This window comes from Oncorhynchus tshawytscha, linkage group LG28 (assembly GCF_018296145.1).
Source record: "Oncorhynchus tshawytscha isolate Ot180627B linkage group LG28, Otsh_v2.0, whole genome shotgun sequence".
Lineage (NCBI taxonomy): Eukaryota > Metazoa > Chordata > Actinopteri > Salmoniformes > Salmonidae > Oncorhynchus > Oncorhynchus tshawytscha.
Genome location: NC_056456.1, coordinates 29,643,898 through 29,666,800, shown reverse-complemented (window position 1 = coordinate 29,666,800; position 22,903 = coordinate 29,643,898). Strand labels below are relative to the sequence as shown.

The window sequence follows — 22,903 nt, the reverse complement described above, 5'->3', positions numbered from 1 at the left end:
ATAACAGAATGGAAGTCTCTATATAAAAGATTTACCCCTAGCACCTGTTGATGACCAACTGAGTTACTTAATGTTTGTACTCTTATCTTTTCTTATTGTTGCATTGTCGAGAAGGAACCTGCAAGTAAGCATTTCATTGGACGGTGTATACCATGTGTATCAAGTACATACCACTAATAAAACTTGAAACTTGAAACTGTTACCCAAGCACAAAAACACTGTGTATCGCAGAACATGACCTGAACATAGAGAACATACAATGGCTTACAGTGGCTTATGAAAGCACAGGATGGTAAGTTGGTGGTTGAAGATATCCCTCTAGTGGTGTGGAGGCTGTGCTTTGGCAAAGTGGGTGGGGTTATATCCTTCCTGTTTGGCCCTGTCCGGGGGTGTCCTCGGATGGGGCCACAGTGTCTCCTGACCCCTCCTGTCTCAGCCTCCAGTATTTATGCTGCAGTAGTTTATGTGTCGGGGGGCTAGGGTCAGTTTGTTATATCTGGAGTTCTTCTCCTGTCCTATTCGGTGTCCTGTGTGAATCTAAGTGTGCGTTCTCTAATTCTCTCCTTCTCTCTTTCTTTCTCTCTCTCGGAGGACCTGAGCCCTAGGACCATGCCCCAGGACTACCTGACATGATGACTCCTTGCTGTCCCCAGTCCACCTGGCCGTGCTGCTGCTCCAGTTTGAACTGTTCTGCCTTATTATTATTCGACCATGCTGGTCATTTATGAACATTTGAACATCTTGGCCATGTTCTGTTAAAATCTCCACCCGGCACAGCCAGAAGAGGACTGGCCACCCCACATAGCCTGGTTCCTCTCTAGGTTTTTTCCTAGGTTTTGGCCTTTCTAGGGAGTTTTTCCTAGCCACCGTGCTTCTACACCTGCATTGCTTGCTGTTTGGGGTTTTAGGCCGGGTTTCTGTACAGCACTTTGAGATATCAGCTGATGTACGAAGGGCTATATAAATCAATTTGATTTGATTTGATTTGGATTTGATTTGACAGTGGTTACACAGGGTGGATTTTCCATTCATTCTCCATTTATAGTTATCTCTACCTCAGCAAAGAAAAGCAATTATCTGAGTGTTCTGTGAGAACTGAATTTCTACAGCAATTACACAGACAGTTTCCATATGCCTCTTGCCAATGGTGATTACAAATGATTACAACAGCAACAGAATGGGATAGCATACGATCTGTTGAGGATCAGTATAGGCAAGCGATCAAAAACGATGGAAATGTAACCTTTGAAGGGAAATGTTATCTTACTACAGCTGACCAAAGGCATCTTCAGGAGCTACATTTACAGATCTTACATGAGTGAGATCAATGTTCTCTGTTGGGGACGGGGGTTACAGTACGGAACTCTTTAAAGTAAATGTACACAAATGGGACTTTCTCGCACCAGGTCACAAGGTAAGGAAAAACTCCTGGCCCTACACAACTCCTCCCTCCTGAGGCTTTCTCCATCATGCACTGGAGACTAAGGGTTCAATTCAATCAGATCTGCTTTAGCCGATATCCACATGTCGGAGGTGGAACTGCGTTAGAGATGTCAAATCCACAAGGGGCTAGAATTTGAGATGTATTCTACACTTCCAATAGGCTGATAGAAATCCTAATTATTTCATTGAATGATTTGATCTTTGTTATTAGGGCTCCCGAGTGGCGTACCAGTGTAAGGCACTGCATCTCATGCATCTCAGTGCAAGAGGTGTCACTACAGTCCCTGGTTTGAATCCAGGCTGTATCACATCCCATCGTGATTGGAAGTCCCATAGGGCAGCGCACAATTGGCCCAGCATCGTCCGGGTTTGGCCGGAGTAGGTCATCATTGTAAATAAGAATTTGTTCTTAACTGACTTGCCTAGTTAAATAACAACACAACAGCTGACAATGCTACTACTACTATACTACTACTAGTACTATTAATACTATACTACTACAACTACTATACTACTACTAATACTACTACTGATGCTAATAATGCTACTACTATACTACTACTACTATACTACTACTAGTACTATTAATACTATACTACTACAACTACTATACTACTACTAATACTACTACTGATGCTAATAATGCTACTGCTATACTACTACTACTATACTAGTACTAGTACTATTAATACTATACTACTACAACTACTATACTACTACTAATACTACTACTGATGCTAATAATGCTACTACTATACTACTACTACTATACTAACTACTATACTACTACTAATACTACTACTGATGCTAATAATGCTACTGCTATACTACTACTACTATACTAGTACTAGTACTATTAATACTATACTACTACAACTACTATACTACTACTAATACTACTACTGATGCTAATAATGCTACTACTATACTACTACTACTACTACTACTATACTATTCTACTGCTACTACTATACCACTACTACCACTACTACTACTACTACTACTACTAAAACAACCAAAAACAGAATTTTGACCTACTATTTATGAGCAAAAGAATAAACGGACATAAACAATGGCATCAAAATAATGCCTAGCAAACTATTGGTATGAACCTAATCACAAACAAACACCTTAGAAGCTGTGCTACATGGATGCTGCCTGGTTGCCCACCACACTGATAGCACTTTGCAACCTTGTGCTTGTTTAATAAGAGCTTATCATGCAAGTCTGTTCCTGCATCTGTTTGATTACTGACATCCAGGTTATGTGTAGGCTTTCTGCTTGTTGTGATGACACCAGTTAATTTACTATATAATTGAGCTCCATGAAGCAAATAACTGAATGATGATCTGCACGACCATCTTGCCTGTCACTAAGCAGTTGTAAAGGAACATCCATCTGAATAGGCTGAAGGTAAGGAGGAACCGTAGGTTGTCCCCCACCAAAGGGCAAATTACAAAAATGCAATTCCAGTAAATCTGGAAGGCTCTGTTTGAGCAACCATTGTTTTTAGCCACTTCTGCTGTAGTTATGTATCAAAAGTCGAATACTAACCATAACCATAGAAATAGGAAACCCCATTCAAGTCAATAACGCCATGATGGATGGCATTCTAGCGATACTATTTCTATGACCATACACTATTTTTAAGTTATTCAACATAACTTGAGTTCATGGTTTCCAGAGATAATGTTTTGTATTTCATTGCAATCCTATGATAGAAGAGACTGGGCCACCAGGGCAGCTCGCAAGATCAAGTGGCTAGCGAGGCCAGTGATTTAGGTCCCAGGGTTTGACACTTTTATAATCCAATGATCCCTCATACTCTCCCTAGATGGAGTCTCTCTCTCTCTCTCTCTCTCTCTCTCTCTCTCTCTCTCTCTCAGGGAGCAGATCCATTGTCTACCAAGGGCTATCCTTCTTGTTGATGTCACACTTAGACAGAGAGTTAGCCTGCATTCATGTCCTGTTGAGGTTCTTTATGTTTACTGAAGCATAGCAAACACAGTCGACATATTCAGCTAAAGAAGGTAGAGGAAGAAGTAGAGGATGGAGCAGAGAACGCTGCTTGGTGCTCAAATTAGACATTGTGCACCACTTTGTTGTTTCTCCATTTTCACTACTCGTATCTTGTTTTCCTCTCACTCACAAGTTAGCAGGACATTTGTGTTGTTATCGCGCAGCACTGACCTTGCTGATAGCTGCTTTATTGATGAACAGTTCTACTTACTATGACTGATATCTTGTTGTCTTACCTAGCTACAGTTGAAGTGGGAAGTTTACATACACTTAGGTTGGAGTTATATATACTCGTTTTTCAACCACTCCACAAGTTCCTTGTTAACAAACAATAGTTTTGGCAAGTCGGGTTAGGACATCTACTTTATGCATGACACAAGTAATTTTTCCAACAATTGTTATTAACATACAAATTATTTCACTTATAATTCACTGTATCACAATTCCAGTGGGTCAGAAGTTAACATACACTAAGTTGACTGTGCCTTTAAACAGCTTGGAAAATTCCAGAAAATGATGTCATGGCTTTAGAAGCTTCTGATAGGCTAATTGACATAATTTGAGTTAATTGGAGGTGTACCTATGGATGTATTTCAAGGACTACCTTCAGACTCAGTGCCTCTTTGCTTGACATAATAAGACAATCAAAAGAAATCAGCCAAGACCTCTGAAAAATAATTGTAGACCTCCACAAGTCTGGTTCATCCTTGGGAGCAATTTCCAAACGCCTGAAGGTACTACGTTCATCTGTACAAACAATAGTACGCAAGTATAAACACCATGGGACCACGCAGCCGTCATACCGCTCCAGAAAGGAGACGCATTCTGTCTCCTAGAGATTAACGTACTTTGGTGCGAAAAGTGCAAATCAATCCCAGAACAACAGCAAAGGACCTTGTGAGGAAACAAGTACAAAAGTATCTATATCCACAGTAACACGAGTCCTATATCGACATAACCTGAAAGGCCGCTCAGCAAGGAAGAAGCCACTGCTCCAAAACCGCCATAAAAAGCCAGACTACGGTTTGCAACTGCACATGGGGACAAATATCGTACTTTTTGGAGAAATGTCCTCTGGTCTGATGAAACAAAAATAGAACTGTTTGGCCATAATGACCATCAATATGTTTGGAGGAAAAGGGGGAGGCTTGTGTAACCAATGTGAAATGGCTAGCTAGTTAGCGGGGTGCGCACTAATAGCGTTTCAATCTGTGATGACACTCGCTCTGAGACCTTGAAGTAGTTGTTCCCCTTGCTCTGCAAGGGCCGCAGCTATTGTGGAGTGATGGGTAACGATGCTTCGTGGGTGTCAGTTGTTGATGTGTGCAGAGGGTCCCTGGTTCGAGCCCAGGTAGGGGTGAGGAAAGGGACAGAAGCTAAAGCTGTTACATTAATGCTGTTGACCCAGATCACTGGCTGCTGCAGAAAAGGAGGAGGTCAAAAGGGGGTGAGTGTAACCGATGTGAAATGGCTAGGTAGTTAGCTGGGTGTGCGCTAATAGCATTTCAATCGGTGACGTCACTTGCTCTGAGGCCTTGAAGTAGCTGTTCCCCTTGCTCTGCCACGGCTTTTGTGGAGCGATTGGTAACGATGCTTTGTGGGTGTCAGTTGTTGATGTGTGCGGAGGGTCCCTGGTTTGAGGCCAGGTAGGGGTGAGGAGAGGGACAGAAATTATACTGTTACACTTGCAAGCCGAATAACACCTTCCCAACCATGAAGCACGGGGGTGGCAGCATCATGTTCTGGGGGTGCTTTGCTGCAAGAGGGACCGGTGCACTTCACAAAATAGATCGCTTCATGAGGAGGAAAATAATGTGGATAAATTGAAGCTTCAGTCAGGAAGTTAAAGCTTGGTCGCAAATGGGTCTTCCAAATGGACAGTGTGCCCAAGCATACTTCCAAAGTCATGGAAAATGGCTGAAGGACAAGAAAGTCAAGGTATTGGAGTGGCCATCACAAAGCCTTGACCTCAATCCTATAGAAAATTTGTGGGCAGAACTGAAAAAGCAGGTGCGAGCAAGGAGGCCTACAAACCTGACATTTCACATTCTTAAAATAGAGTGGTGATCCTAACTGACCTAAGACAGGGAATTTTTACTAGGATCAAATGTCAGGAATTGTGAAAAACTGAGTTTAAATGTATTTGGCTAAGGTGTATGTAAACTTCTGACCTCAACTGTACCGTAAAATGAATGCACAAACTGTAAGTCTCTCTGAATAAGAGAGTCTGCTAAATGACAAAAAATGTAAATGTAAAACCAAAAGAGTCAGCGTTAACAGACAAAGAAGAGAGGACCTCTGCTTGTCAATGACATAGGTTTGCATTGCAACCCTCCTTACCTGCACTATAGAAGCCCCCTGAGAATGCTTGTCCTACTTAATATGGGCATCGTGCCCCTCTCCCATGTGTACATCCAAGAACCAGGCCATATAGCCTTCAATGGCTGCATTTACACAGGAAGCCCAATTCAGATCTTTTTCAGAGCTGATTGGTCAAAAGATCAATTTGTGTAAAAAAATATCAGAATTGGGCTGCCTGTGTAAATGCAGCCTATGTAGGGGAAAACATTAGACCCACCCGATGCTCTTTCAGGTAATCATCTATGGTTAATCTTCACTTGATCTATAATGAATGGTAAAACCTACATATTTGTTGGAGCATCATCAAACTCATAATAATGCATTGAAACCACGCAGCAGTCTTCAGTACTATGGAGAGCTCCCAGATTCAGCAGATGACATTACTGTCTTTGTCAGTTAGGCCTCTAGTCACAAAAAATGCTAATGCATGTATTAATCCATTGGCTGTATAGGCTTATGTCATTTTACATAGGCGTCACATGCTGTATAACAGAGTAATCCTGCATAAACTAGCATGGCATATCAATATTCATGATTTGCAGTTTCATTATAATCACTGCGTGGGAGAAAACTAACAGGGCTAAATATGTTTCCTTCCTGTTTTTTCTTGAACGCACCCTTGGGAGTCATTTTTGCATAATCCAACTAGTTTTGTACGAACATTCTCTAAATTATGTGGGTGTTGAGTTATATGATCAATAAAATAGAGATTAAACAAGAGAGATGTGACTATTCGAGTCACAACATTAAAATGATTTATTCTCTATCATGTTCACCACTTTACATCATCGCTACTGTATGAATCTGTGATATGACACAAATGACAGAAAGACATGAGGAGAGCTCGTTAACCTTGAATAAGTAGCTTTATGGCAACCTCATCATTAATCCTAGCTTTGATCGTGACTGCCATACCAATGCACAGCGCCGTGACTGAAAATTACACACATTTTGCGCGGCTACCTGTAGGCAATGAGATGCATACAATATGATACAGCTGCATTTTGTTGCATTTCCGCTGTCAATGACCGCATATTCATTCAAAACCATATATATTCTATTAAATTATATTATTATTATAGTATTCTAATTCCTAATTGTATTAACTCACCTACCTCAACGAAATAGAAACATGGCAGTAAGGTAACGCTGTCTTTGGTCACCTTCCCTTTTAATCTCTCTTTTGCAGACATGATGAACCTCCTGTCTCTCCTTTGAGAGGCCGGAGACAGAGAGTTGTATTTAATTCCGCCCGTAATTTTGGCAATGTAAGAAATTATGCTTCTGTAGCTGGTGGTTTCTGCTCCATCGCCAAGTGTCGCGCTTGTGTTGAAGGAATCGCTCCACTGCAGTCAGTCACTCGCGCAAAAAAAATCACTGTATCAAAACCAGCCACAAAACCAAATGATACAATTCAAAACATTGTGCGTATTTAGATATCTAGAGGGCAGAAACATGTTCCAAATATTGCATTACATTCCTTGTGAGTATTTAGTATTTGCAGGTGACAACGATGTGGAACGACTCGAGAAGGAAAACGCTAAAAAGATCGATACAAGTGACGTCAGAACAAATGTACTTAAAACCTATTTTTCGCACGGGTGGCGCGCATTAGAGTACGCGCATACCCGAATGAATACTGGGTGCATGACAAGTGTTTGTATGTGTTACACATATAACTATTGTAGAGTCGACCCTCTAGTGTTGCACCACTAATTGTTAATTTTCATGTCAACACAAAATCCATTTTGCCTTTGTAGCCTAAGTGTCTAGATCAGAGAGCTGGATGCAGAGGACACACACACACACACACACACAAATACCCACCTCCAACTTCATTGCTGTACAACACAAACACATCCTCAACTTCCCTCTGGTTTTCCCCTTTTTACAGAATGCTTTCCAATCCAGTTTTGCTGGTTTTCTCTTGCTCTCTGTGTTATTCCACACATGTCTTTAAGTGTGAGAATCCTGCCATCTTCCACCTCTTCTTATGACAACCTAGTGAATACTGAGACAGTTAGTTGAAATGTGTCACCCCATCTGGGATTGAAACTCTCAGCTCAACCACAGTGTCTGTTAACTCCTTCATGTGGTCAGTGAGTTCACTTCATGTTCTTATGTGGTGGTGGCAGTTGCATCACCATGGTATTGTGACTGTCATTTCAGCTTTATTCATTATCTGGAAGGCATTTGGGAATTTCAGAGCACACCATCAGTTGCCTTCTCCTTCCAATAAACACTGGACAATTAGCTTATTTATAACCCACAGTAGCTTCATGCAGACAGAAATGGAAACCCCCCACAGGTTCATCTCCAGTTTAACGCTCTCTTGAATTACTTCAGATATGAGATAAAAAGCGCTTGGGGATTAACCATTGCTGTAGTGTAGGCTGCAGAAAAGTTTGATGAGATGTGTTTCACCTCAGGTGTCCAGAAGTCAAAGCAGATAACTGCTGCCATCTAATGGTAGAGCTTTAATATTACAATAGAAGGGAAGACAGCATCCCAATTGGTTTGAAAAGCTTCCTTTCCTTTCTACCTTAGTACTGTACCTTGACGACCAATTATCTTCAAGGACCTGCTAAAACAATGCCCTGAGTTCTTCTGAGACATGTGAGCTTACCAGACAAACTGTCCTTGTGATAGAGTACAACTACTGCATAACACAGAGTTTTTCCTGGTCAAGTAACATGGTCAGGAAGAATCCAGGGGCTCTAACTGAAAGTATTATTGAAAAGATTCATTCCAGACATTTCAACTGTCAGTGATTAACTAGGAAATAGTGCTATTATATAGTACTGGAGTATTGCTAATGGTGTGCTATAAAACATGTAAGGTCCTTAAAACCCACCAATTCATAGTTCAGAATAACCACATCAGGCAGGCAGGCAGGCAGGCAGGCAGGCAGTCGCACGTCTTTTCAACTCCCTCTGTTAGGGGAGAATCTCAATTGCATTTCCTTGATTATTTGCATCAAGGGGAGGGACCCCTGACCTTCTCATCCAATGGGTTATGAGAAGAAGAAGAGGAGATGAGGATGCAACGAATCAAGGAAATGTAATTGAGATAATCTTCCAAGGACAGAATAAGCAAGTATTTGACAGCTATTACATTTTTTTGGTCTGTGCCCAGACTGCCTGACTGGCTGAGCAATCACAATACACATGGCCTGTCCAGAAACAACCCCTAGTCCTTAGTGCCAAGAGTATAGACATTTGTGGAGATCTGAGAGGAATTGATGGGTGGTGACATGGTGGGAGCTCCACCTTACCCTCTAATTCTCCGTGTACACTAGCACACGAAGCCACGCAGTGAAACACCGCTTCCCATTCATTTTCAATGGAAGGATAGAGGTGAGGAGCGGAGAGGGCGTGGGACCGTTGGGCGGTGCGAACGTGGGACGGCACTTGTATCGATCTCTTTTTTTAATTTTTTAATTTTTTAATTTCACCTTTATTTAACCAGGTAGGCCAGTTGAGAGCAAGTCCTCATTTACAACTGCAACCTGGCCAAGATAAAGCAAAACATTGCGACACAAACAACACAGAGTTACACATGAGATAAACAAACGTACAGTCAATAACACAATGGAGAAATCAACTCGTAGCACTCACATCTGTAGCCATGAAGTGCTTTGAAAGGCTGGTCATGGCTCACATCAACACCATTATCCCAGAAACCCTAGACCCACTCCAATTCGCATACCACCCTAACAGATCCACAGATGATGCAATCTCTATTGCACTCCACACTGCCCTTTCCCACCTGGACAAAAGTAACACCTATGTGAGAATGATATTCAGTGACTACAGCTCAGCGTTCAACAACATAGTGCCCTCAAAGCTCATCGATAAGCTAAGGACCCTGGGACTAAATATATCCCTCTGCAACTGGATCCTGGACTTCCTGACGGGCCGCCCCCAGGTGGTAAGGATAGGTAACAACGCATCCACCACACTGATCCTCAACACAGGGGCCTCTCAGGGGTGCGTGCTCAGTACCCTCCTGTACTCCCTGTTCACTCTTGACCGCACGGCCAGGAACGACTGCAACACCATCATTAAGTTTTCCGATGACACAACAGTGGTAGGCCTGATCACCGACAACGACGAGACAGCCTATAGGGATGAGGTCACAGACCTGTCCGTGTGGTGCCAAAATTCAGGGGGTCGCTGAAGGGGGAGGGGGGGGGGGCTTGCCCAGGAGCCATACAAGCTAGAACCGCCACTGTTCCTACAGATACCTTGTAACTGGAGATTCCTTCAAAACGATTGTCTACAGTTACCGTGTAGGGCACTGCAAGGTTGGATGACCTGGACCATCTGGGACTGCCTCCTGGGGGAATTCAGGCCTGTGAAGGTTACCTGTCAAAGACTTCAGCAACCCTAGTCACATACTGTTCTCTCTGCTACCGCACGGCAAGCTCCGGTACCGGAGCACCAAGTCTAGGCCCAAGAGGCTTCTTAACAGCTTCTATCCCCAAGCCATAAGACTCCTGAATACCTAATTAAATGGCTACCCAGACTATTTGCATTGCCCCCCGCCCTTTTACACCGCTGCTACTCTCTGTTATTATCATCCATGCATAGTCACTTTAATAACTCTACCTACATGTACATATTACCTCCACTAACCGGTGCCCCAACACATTGACTCTGTACCGGTACCCCCCGGTATATAGTCTCGCTATTGTTATTTTACTGATGCTCTTTAATTACTTGGTACTTTTATTTCTTACTCTTATCCGTATTTTTTTTACTGCATTGTTGGTCAGGGGCTCGTAAGTAATCATTTCACCGTAAGGTCTGCACCTGTTGTATTCGGTGCATGTGACTAATACAATTTGATTTGATTTGATACCTGTGTCCTGCATACATTAACTTCATGAGGATGGAAACGAGGACCAGGAGGGGATCTGCAGCTCGACGCCGTGTGCCAGAGGAGAAGTCTGCTGCTCTGCAGGATGTTTCAAGGATGGGGTCCAACAACGCAGCAAGAGAGGCAATCCGTGTACGGGAGATCTTCACCTCCTACTTCTTCGAAGATAATGCTGTTCCCTGGCAACACCATAGACTACACTATGCACAACCAAGGGCTCTTTTAAGAGCCATCCACATTGCAATAAGAGTATTCTTCCATTTACTTAGCTATGTCAACTGCAGTTATTCAATTTCAGTTTCTTTCCCTTTGATTTCTACTTCTCAGGTGAGGGTGTTGTGTAGGTAAGGGTGTGATGTCTGTACAAAAACAAAACAGGCTATTTTAAGTCACCCATATTGAAACAATGTAGAACAATTAGACACCCTATAACCCACACCTACACACTCATGTATCAATCTGATTGATGGATTGTGTTGTGCAGTAAGCAGGCTCAGGTGTATAACTGTGGCTCCTTCCACCTTCAAAGAACAGCAAGAGTTCTAACCATGGAGAATAGTAAGACACTTCATTATTTCTATAACTACGCTATATTGCTTGTCCTTGTGTCTGTGCATGTTTTTCAGCATAAAGTACTCTGCAGCCAATTAGTGTGGACACTAGGTGAGGCCACACACATATATTCCTGTTGAACATTGTCTCTTTACCACCTCATTTTCTCAATAACAGTCTCTATCCTTCACTTTATCTCTCTCTCCCCTTCTCCCTAAATCCTTTAGGTTATATCAGCTGTGTCGGTGAACCCCTCCCCCATTTGAACTGGCTACATAGAGGGCACAACATGTTCAGAGGTGAGAGGTCACTTGGTCGGGTCAACAGGAAGTATTATTAAAGAGATGTTTTACATAGAAATACAGATAGAGATGTAGTAGTCTCAGAGTTAATGATCCAAGGTCAGTTTTGCACTTCACCTCCTGATGATTATGATGACTGCCAGTGTTAGAATAGAAAAAACACAAGGCTAAATCATGCTCTCTCTCTCTCTCTCTCCATCTGTCTCTCAACTGCAGGTATGTTTTGATGTGAGAGAGGATCCCAACCCCCGACCAGCTATAGCTAGGGGATATCTCTAGTCTTTATTAGGTTTTTTTGGGGGGGTATATGTTTTTGTAACTTTTTACCCATTGTTTCTCCACAATTATGTTATATCCAATTGGTAGTTACTGTAGTTGAGGACTTGGTGGACTGTATATTCTGTAGGGTTAGGTTTACTTGTTCTCTTCCAGGCGCTTGTAAGGGCACAGATGACAGACCGGTAGGAATCTAGTTGAGGTTGTTTAATGACGCTGATTCACATATCGTCTAATGGCACAGCACAGCACAGTGCATGGCTTGACAATTGTGTTAACCAAGAGTGTGTGTGATTCTGAAAAGGGAGAAATAAAATACAATAGTAAATGGAAGGTATAGGCTTAATACAACCTGCAATTAAATAAGCTATAAATAATATGGCTACAATAGGTTATCTGCTGCACAGGGCAATACAACCTAACACCATAGCTGTGACTTCACTAATGAATGATCAGAGGAGTGAAACTACACAACAGTACTGAGGAGCACATCATCCTCACACAGCTGCATGAATTTTAATGTATAATGCATCCACAAGGTCATTGTTAACAAAATACCCACACAATCTATAAAGTATAAATCCATACAACCACAGGGTATATACGACTAGACACTGATATGCTAAATGTCTAAAATTGGATGACAGAAACAAGAGCAAGCTTAGAGTTACTAGCTCTCGGTAAAAATGCAAATTAGCATAACAAAGGAGTGCGTCCACAACACATGAATTGTAAGAATATGAACTCACATTTATGAAGGATGCACACTGGCCTTGGCTAGGTAATCATACGAGATGGATGGAACTTATCAAGGCTTGTGTACTTTCTCTTGTTTCTTCCTTCTCATTAGTTAGAGATCGGGGAGAAAAAGGGATTAAAAAAATATATTATAAATATGCGTCCTCTGAAACAAGATCCTGCCAAGCCGCACTGCTCGCTTAAGTCAGCTGACCAATGTGTCGGAGGAAACACTGCACAACTGTCAGCGTGCATGCACCCGGATTGCCACAGGGAGTCACTAAAGCGCGATGGGACAAGGGCTTCCTGGCCAGCCAAACCCTCCCCTAACCCAGACAACACTGTGCCAATTGTGCGCCGCCTCATGTGTTTCCCGGTCGCGGCCGGGATCGAACCCGGATCTGTAGTGACACCTCAAGCACAGCGATGCAGTGCCTTCAGACTGCTGTGTCACTCGGGAGGTCCCTGATATCTCTAGTCTAGCAATAGATGCTGTTGTTTTGTCTGTATAGCCTCATTTAATAAGATTATCAATAGTTAGCTAGGTAGCTAGGATATATCAGTCAGCTAACCATTGACAGTAACTGCAGTTCATTACTAAGTCAATTAGCACTAAATCATATGCAGCAATTGAGAAATCTTACCTCATCTTGGAACTTTGACAATTAATTAAATGACATGTTTCACAAAAAATATATATACAGTATATGAGTAGTGCAAATATGTATGAATCTGATAAGTCACTTTTTTTGTTTTACAGTTGAAGTCGGAAGTTTACATACACCTTAGCCAAATACATTTAAACTCAGTTTTTCACAATTCTTGACATTTAATCCTCGTAAAAATGTCCTGTCTTAGGTCAGTTAGGATCACCACTTTATTTTAAGAATGTGAAACGTGAGAACAATAGTAGAGAGAATTATTTCTATCAGCTTTTATTTCTTTCATCACATTCCCAGTGGGTCAGAATACATACACTCAATTAGCATTTGGTAGCATTGCCTTTAAATTGTTCAACTCGGGCCAAACGTCTCGGGAAGCCTTCCACAAGCTTCCCACAATAAGTTGGGTGAATTTTGGCCAATCCTCCTGACACAGCTGAGTCTGGTTTGTAGGCCTCCTTGCTCACACATGCTTTTTCAGTTCTGCCCACAAATTTTCTATAGTATTGAGGTCAGTGTTTGTGATTGCCACTCCAATACCTTGACTTTGTTGTCCTTAAGCCATTTTTCCACAGCTTTGGAAGTATGCTTGGGGTCATTGACCATTTGGAAGACCCATTTGCGACCAAGCTTTAACTTCATGACTGATGTCTTGAGATGTTGCTTCAATAAATCCACATAATTTTCCTTCGTCATTATGCCATCTATTTTGTGAAGTGCACCAGTCTCTCTGGCAGCAAAGCACCCCCACAACATGATGCTGCCACCCCCGTGCTTCACAGTTTGGAAGGTATTCTTCGGCTTGCAAGCCTCTCCCTTTTTCTTCCACAAATAACGATGGTCATTGTGGCCAAACAGTTCTATTTTTGTTTCATCAGACCAGAGGACATTTCTCCAAAAAGTAATATCTTTGTCCCCACGTGCAGTTGAAAACCGTAGTCTGGCTTTTTATAGAGGTTTTGGAGCAGTGGCCTCTTCCTTGCTGAGCGGCCTTTCAGGTTATGTCGATATAGGACTCGTTTTACTGTGGATATAGATACTTTTGTACCTGTTTCCTCCAGCATCTTCACAAGGTCCTTTGCTGTTGTTCTGGGATTGATTTGCACTTTTCGCACCAAAGTACGTTCATCTCTAGGAGACAGAACGCGTCTCCTTCCTGAGCGGTATGACGGCTGCATGGACCCATTGTTTTTATACTTGCGTACTATTGTTTGTACAGATGAACATAGTACCTTCAGGCGTTTGGAAATTGCTCCCAAGGATGAACCAGACTTGTGGAGGTCTACAATTATTTTTCTGAGGTCTTGGCTGATTTATTTTGATTTTCCCATGATGTCAAGCAAAGAGGCACTGAGTTTGAAGGTTGGCCTCGAAATACATCCACAGGTACACCTGCAATTGACTCAAATAATGTCAATTAGTCTGTCAGACGCCTCTAAAACCATAACATAATTTTCTGGAATATTCCAAGCTGTTTAAAGGCACAGTCAACTTAGTGTATGTAAACTTCTGACCCACTGGAATTGTGAATTATAAGTGAAATAATCTGTCTGAGAACAATTGTTGGAAAAAATTACTTGTGTCATGCACAAAGTAGATGCCCTAACCGACTTGACAAAACTATAGTTTGTTAACAAGACATTTGTGGAGTGGTTGAAAAATGAGTTTTAATGACTCCAACGTAAGTGTATGTAAATTTCTGACTTCAACTGTAAGTTTCATCACTAAAGTCATGTTCACCGGATATGTTGCTGAACAATTCAACCAGTTTGTTAGTGTCATTGATATATGGAAATTCACATACAAATATTCAGTTCATAAGCATTGACTGTAATACCTCTAGGGTCCTGTGGTGAAAGACTGCAGTGCAAGGTATTGGTCAATATCTGTTTCAGTATGATATGTTGGATAAAGGAATAAAGACAGACACCAAATTTCAAGTTCAATAGCCTTGTTCATGCATTGTACAAATCCCTACACTCGGAGTCCGGGGAACAGTCCAGCTTGTCGATTACCTATCAACTAGACTCTGTAACATCATCCTTTTCAATAGAAAGTGCAAACATAACGTCATAACATTAAGTTCTTAACAGTCAAGTCATAACAATTGAAAAAGCATTAAATTTTCTTTTTACTTCAGTTGTCAGTAGTTATGTTCAGTAGTTCCAAAAACATCCGGTGATTTTGCAGAGAGCCACATCAATTTACAGAAATACTCATTATAAATGTTGATGAAAATACAAGTGTTATACATGGAAGTTTAGATATACTTCTCCTTAATGCAACCGCTGTGTCAGATTTCAAAAAAGCTTTACGGAAAAAGCAAACCATGCAATAATCTGAGTACGGTGCTCAGATACCAAACAAGCCAAACATATTTCCGCCATATTGTGCAGTCAACAGAAGTCAGAAATAGCATTATAAATATTCACCTACCTTTGATGATCTTCATCAGAATGCACTCCCAGGAATCCCAGTTCCACAATAAATGTTTGTTTTGTTCAATAAAGTCCATAATTTATGTCCAAATTCCTCCTTGTTGTTAGCGCATTCAGCCCAGTAATCCAACTTCATGACGCACGAGCAGACGAAAAGTCCAAAAGTTCCATTAAAGTCCGTAGAAACATGTCAAATGAAGTATAGAATCAATCTTTAGGATGTTTTTAACATACATCTTCAACAATGTTCCAACCCGGAGAATTTCTTTGTCTGTAGAATTGCGATGGAACAGAGCTCGCTCTCACGTGAACGAGCGTCACGTGCTCAAGGCGTTCTGGCAGACCTCTGACTCATTCCCCTCTCATTCGCCCCCACTTCACAGTAGAAGCATCAAACAAGGTTCTAAAGACTGTTGACATCTAGTGGAAGCCTTAGGAAGTGCAACATGACCAATATCCCACTGTATCTTCAATAGGGAATGAGTTGAAAAACGACCAACCTCAGATTTCCCACTTCCTGGTTGGATTTTTTTCTCAGGTTTTTGCCTGCCATATGAGTTATATCCAAATATACTAATAATATGCATATATTAGCAACTGGGACTGAGTAGCAGGCAGGGTGAGGCTGACAGGGGTAGGATTAAGGCCACGAGCTGGAGAACTTGGTGGGGTAGAAGCCTCACCTTCAGTTGGCTCATGTCTCAATTCTGCATCCCTTACCCTTAGGCCTGGACTGTGATCCAGCTCATCTAGGTGAGTGTATGGTGTGTTCTGGTTTGTCTGCTCTGCTATGCGCAGATCCACCCTATTGCGACGATGGAGGGAGCCACCAACATCCACCAGGTAAGAACATGGTGCAACTCTCTGTAGGCACGTGCCCAGCCTCCAAAGTCCTGTGTGGTCTCGCGGCAGCGGTTTCATCCTTATCGTTTCACCCACCTCCAGCTCTGGTAGGCCTCGAGCAGTCCGGTCGTGGAAGCTGGTTTCTGTGACGCAGTTTGTCCATGACACCAACCATGACGCAGGGCTCAAGTAGTTTGTTAGCTATGGGAATGGTAGTTTTCAGACATCTGGACAGAAGGCATTGTGCTGGGCTGCTGTCCATGTTTACGGTGGGTGTGTTCCTCTTACAGTTCCACTGTAAGATCGCTTTCCATGGGTCGTTGCTGTCACGCAAGGCCCTGCTTAACAGGTTTTTTGCAATCTTGACAGCTGACTCTGCCTTACCATTTGCTTTTGGGTGTCTTGGAGAGGTCACGTGGTCAAACTCCCATTCTGAGGCGAAATGCTTGAACTGTGCAGGGAATTGTGGGCCATTGTTCGTGATGACCTTGTCAGGCTGACCTTGCCTTGCAAACTGCGCCTTGCATCCATGACCGTCTCTGCAGACAAGTCAGGGAGCAGTTCAATTTCCCAAAAGTCAGAGTAGTGATCAACAATGAGAAGATAGTCCTTATGTCTGTGGCTGAATAAGTCCATGCTGACGATTTGCCAGGCCCTTGTGGGCAGTTCGTGTGACATCATGGTTTCCTTTTGCTGTTCATGAGTGTACTCGTTGCATGTGCTACAGCTGCTGACAAAGTCTTTAATTTCTGCTTCCATGTTTGGCCAGTATAATGTTTCACGAGCCTGGCGGTAGCATGCGTCACCTCCAACGTGACTCCAACGTGATTTGGGAATAATGACCTTCTGACCTCTGAACAAGACGCCATTTTGCACGCTGATCTCATCTCGAAAGGTCCAGTATTCTCTCACTGTGAAAGGTGTCTCCTCTTTCAGGTATGGCCAACCTGCAAGAGCCATGGACTTCAGTGACTGTAGGTATTCGTCCTTGTCAGTGTGTTGCCTGATCTGGGCTAGGCGGTGATCTGTGTGTTTAAGTAGTCTGCCTGATTGATCTGTTGAACATCTGGTTGTTCCTGCTGTAGCAAACAGATGGCATGCCGCTGATAGGCAGTGCCTCTGCCTGTACATTGTGCTGTTGCCCTGCTCAGTGTGTCACTGATGTATATCTCTGGTTCTGGCTTGTAAATTACCTTCAGGCTGTAGTTTTGCAGAGTCAGGAGCATGCTTTGAAGCCTCTAGGCCTTGTTGAGGAGAGGTTTACTGAATGTGACAATGAGTGGTTTGTGGTCAGTTTCAGTGGTGACCAGCTCTCGACCATATAAGTAGTGATGGAAGCGCTGGCAGGAGAAGACGATGCTTAGGCACTCTTTCTCAATTTGTGCATAGTTTTGTTCGGTGGAGGTGAGCGCTCTTGAGGCAAAGGCAACGGGCTGGCCTTCCTGCATAAGGCAACATCCAATTCCCCTTTGGCTGGAGTCACTCTGGATTGTGACAGGCTTCGTGACGTCATAGTAGCGCAACACTGGCATGGATGAAGCCAGAGATTTCATCTCCTGCACTGCGGCCTTGTGCTTGGGTAGCCAGTGCCATGGAGTGTCTTTGTCCAGCAACCGGTTCAGAGGCTCACAGACTGCTGATAGGTGTGGCATGAACTTTGCAAGATAGTTTGCAAAACCGATGAGACGCTGTACTCCTTTTGCATCAGACGGGTTTGGCATGTCGAGGATCGCTCTGACCTTGTCTGGGTCCGGCTTCAGGCCTTTTGCCGAGAGAATGTGGCCATGGAAGTGGACGTCTTTCACCTTGAACTGCAGCTTCTTCAGGCCAAGACGAAGCTTAACCGATCGGCAGCGCTCCATCAGTGCCAGGAGCTTCACATCGTGGTCGCGTACTGCTTCTTCGTCTGTATCACCACAGCCTACGATCAGGACATCCTCGGCAATGGGTTCAATGCACTTGAGCCCAACCAGTAACTCGTGCTGCTTGCGTTGGTATACCTCAGGTGCCACTGAGACACCAAATGGGAGCTTGAGCCAGCGTTTCTGACCCTAGCGTGTCCAGAAGGTAGTCATGAAGCTGTTTTCTTCATCCAGCTTGCATTGAAGGAATGCATCTTGGCCTTGGGAAGATCGTATAGGACATCCTCTAGTGTCGGCATGATGTAGTAGGATCGTTTCAGTGCTTGGTTCAGATGCTTTGGGTTGATGCAGACCCTCAGCTTCTCTGTTTTTTTCACTATGACCATATTGCTGATCCAGTCAGTTGGTTCAGTCACAGATGTCATGTGGCCATCTGTCTCCTACTTGTCCAGCTGGGCCTTCACAGCCACTTTCATTGCAATGGGCACATTGCGAGGAGCACACTGGACTGGAGTGATGCTCTCATCCAATTCAAAGTGTACCTCCCCAGGCACAGATTCAACGGGCATGTTGAATACATTGTCATATCTGCTGAGTAGTTGTTCTTTGGACAGGGGTCCATGCTGGACATGCTCTACAATGTGCAGGTTCTTTGGTACAGTGAACTGCATCAGTCCCAGGCGTTCGCATGTAGAGCCTGAGAGGAGAGGATGTTGGCTGGTTTTCACAATCTCAAACTCCAGCTTGTGTTTGTGTCCCTGAATAACACATTCGGTCTCAAAGGTGCCCATAGAGCTCATTAGCTCTCCTGAGTAGAGCTTTAGTTTAGTATCGCTGGGCAATAGTTGTGTGTCAGGTGCCAGATTGATTTTGTCTTTGTAGCTCATTACGTTGCATGTAGCACTGGAATCCAGTTGACATTGTTGTTGCTTGTTGTGTAATTGTAGTGTCACAAACCATTTCTTCCCTCTTAAGTGTATAGCCCCAATGGATTCATGCATGTAAATGTCACTTTCACAGTTCTGCTCTGAACATTGAGTGACATCATCAACAGTGAATCTTGCCCTCACTCACCCTTCTTTTGCTTCTGAGACACACAAAGTGATTATTAGTTCCACAAGCACTGCATGGATTTCCGTAGGCAGGGCAGTGCTCTTTGCCACGGTTGTGTGTATTCCCACAGTATTTACATGCTATGGGGCTCTTTGTGTTCACCGTTCGTGGTGTATTACTCTGCCTCGATTGGTTTTGTCGGAATGTCTGACTGGCAACAGCGTGAACGGTATCAACGTCGGAGCGTGGGGTTTCGATTTCCATTGCTCTCATTCTCATGTCAGTGACTTCAGCAGTGCAGCACATTTCCATGGCAGTTACTAATGTTAAGTCTCTCTCTCTCAGTAGACGCCGGCGTGTATCCTCATTTGCAATTTCCAGTACTATTTTGCCATGAATCAATTCATCTTTCAATCCCCCGTATTCACAAGTGGCGGATTTTTCTCTCAAACGGGTTACAAAGTTGTGTACGGACTCACCCTCTTCCTGTTTGCAGCTTCAGAAAACGAACCACTCGTAAATGACGTTTCTGGCGGGTTTGAACATCTTTAATCAGAACAACCATTTTCAGCTGTGCTAACATAATTGCAAAAGGGTTTTCTCATGATCAATTAGCCTTTTATAATTATAAACTTGGATTAGCTAACCCAACGTGCCATTGGAACACAGGAGTGATGGTTGCTGATAATGTGCCTCTGTACGCCTATGTAGATATTCCATTAAAAATCAACCGTTTCCAGCTACAATAGTCATTTACAACATTAACAATGTGTACACTTTATTTCTGATCAATTTGATGTTATTTTAATGGACAAGAAATGTGCTTTTCTTTAAAAAACAAGGAAACGTCGAAGTTTCCCCAAACTTTTGAACGGTAGTGTATATAATTTTGGGGGGGGCTTGCCTGTTTTGCATGTTATTTTAGCATTAAATATTAAAATCAGTATGCAAACAATGTAAAAAAATAATATATATATCATTCAGTTAATAAATCCGCATACAAACAGGCAATTCCAAAATGCAGGTGTTTCACCCTAGCTCAGTGCTTTCTGTGGTGGTTGGACAGTAATAGAAAGTAATACTAACTGTATGTTGTGTAGTAAGCTGTTAGTAGCCCATGTGCCTCACCCTAATAATTTTGGTCTATTTTTACCAACGTGGTATTGTAAACACATCGTTCGTGTCCCGGTGTGTGCTCGTTTGCAAACTTTTTTTGTACAGCTTTGACAGTTCTACTGATAGCAGTACACTGTAAGAATGGCACATGTTCTGAATTCTGTTGCTTTACATTTCAAAATTGCTGAACAAATAGTTATATTGACTATGTCCGTTGTCGCTCGGTCATTAATGGCTTAATCGAAATTACGGATTGCCTCTTATCCGCCTGTCGTCCCCTTATGCCGTAGTTTGTACATCTCAATTGTCGGTAGGAACCACATTTGGTTAAGCAAGTCTGCCATATCAGCAATGTTTTTTTAAAAGGCAATAAATTAGGCTAAATGAACTGTTTTTCTGCCAGCAAGGCTCCTCTGAAAGCCAAGTGTTTGGACTGCTGTTGGGACTCTGCTGTTGGGACAGATTTATGTTGGCCCTAACAGTTTGTGGGCACCGTTTGTCACCAATATAATGTAATTAATGTATTGCTTAGTGTTGTGTTGTGTGGCTTTGCTGCATCCCACATTTTGTTTTGTTTTCCCCACCAAGATTTACATGTTAAAATCGCCACTGGTTTTCACTCAAGAGGTTCACAGGATCAAGGTCAATGTGTAATTCAATTGTTAAATGCTTAGTATATGATTTAACAACAAACAACAGTATCATAAATGTAAGGAAAGAAAGTTAGTGTTTTAAGTCACACGATTTTTGCCAAATCTGTGAAGACTCAAAGAATGAAAAACGGTTTAAACATAGGTTTTGATTCAACTCATGAATTATGTTGAATGTATCTACAGTATGTTCCCACTTTATATCTTAATGAATGTATTCACATGGGGGAAAAAGCGAATTATTATTAATGATTTTGTAACAGCGTCAAACAGTTGTCCTCTACAAGAAATGCTCAAGGGGTACATCCCGTCCTGGACCAGCTTCCAATATGGTGACCTGGTACATTTCACACACAGGGGATCATGTTGGAACAAACTGATGAGTAGGTAAAAGTTGCCCCTAACCACTCTCATAATTGTTATGATGCAACATTGTGTAGCAGTGAATCTCAACCAAAGGGACTAGGACCCCAATATTTGGAACTTATGGCTAGGATTTTTTTTTAAACAATGGAGATGTCTATTTTCCTTTGGTTCCAATTTATTCCCTATTATTTACAGTTCTAAAGTTTGGATTGAAAAAGTCAATATGGCTGCACAGGCAAGAAAATGTGAGTTCGCATTGGACAGCCTTCCCCTTACAGGATTTTGGGCTTCTTATGTTTTGGTTAGGCCTTCGTGATTCTCCAGTGGGAAGTGGCTGCTCCTGATAAGGTCGCTGTACAGTACACTGTCCTGTAGTAGTGAACTTTGGAGTTGTGATTCTGCCGTCGTCCGCCTCAGTCGTTCTGAATCGCAGATTGTTGCGGTTACACTTTGTTGATTTAACATCTGACCTTTTGCATTGTGACAACAAGGTGACCACAGGAGTATCACTAAGTTGGTAAAGTTTGATAACCCCTGAAAAAGAGAACATAATTAGCAGTAGGGAAGTGTCTGAAAATCCAATTTCCCCACTGCGACCTTCTCAGTCGGTGTCTACACTGCAAGTCTAACCACACAGAAGGGTAGACGACGGGATTGTGTAGTTCCCTTGAGTCTAGCTAACTCTAGGTCTATGTGAAGATGAAGATTAAGACTGTCGGAAACAATGTTTCCTCTACATAAAGACCAGGCTAAACCTTAAACCAGTCCTATAGCTGCTAATCAGAACTGTTTGCCTTCATATTAACACAACCTCATTTTTATATAAAGGCTTCCTAGTTAAATTATTCATAATTTAGTAGGATGAGACCTTTAGGAAGAGAAAGGAGGAGAATGTGTTTGCTGTCTCTTCTTATTATTATATAGTTTTGTCAAAGCAATTATTCACAGTTCTCTGTCCCTAAATTGTCTCCAATCCAGTCCTGTCTGGGCCACCACCTAAACATTAGTCACTAAGCAACTGCAAAAAAACAAAGCAAAATAAATTATTATCACACCAAGAGTGTCCATAGAGGACAAATACAGTAACTGAACCAAGATGACTGTTTAGTTTCGCTCGCTGACTGAGCTACCCTGCGTTATTTTAGGGACTGTGACAAATCCATTTGTAGGCTACCTCTGTCTCAACTCCACATGTCTGATTGGGATGGCAAGTCTCACCATCTTATATTCAGATTTAGGTTACCCTGTCTCATTGCAAATGGTCTAGGGGGATTGTATGTATTTTTTTGTCTATTGCTGTTGTGCCGACCTGAGAAAGATTCATTTAGTAAAGATATTCAG

The 22,903-nt window shown here is 42.5% G+C and overlaps 1 protein-coding gene across 2 annotated transcripts in view; it reads right to left on the bottom strand.

Annotated features, from left to right (window-relative positions):
• The window catches only part of plppr4a (phospholipid phosphatase related 4a), a 29,652-nt gene extending 21,852 nt beyond the window's left edge, over nt 1-7,800 (bottom strand). Inside the window, exon 1 of one of the 2 annotated variants that reach the window (XM_042308165.1) lies at nt 7,651-7,800. In XM_042308165.1, coding sequence (XP_042164099.1) covers nt 7,651-7,683 — 33 coding nt within the window. In that variant the 5' untranslated portion in view covers nt 7,684-7,800. Of the gene's footprint in view, nt 1-6,938; nt 7,442-7,650 lie in introns of those variants that run through there. The other variant, XM_024391849.2, reaches the window with a different exon arrangement.
• Nucleotides 7,801-22,903: the final 15,103 nt, after the last annotated feature.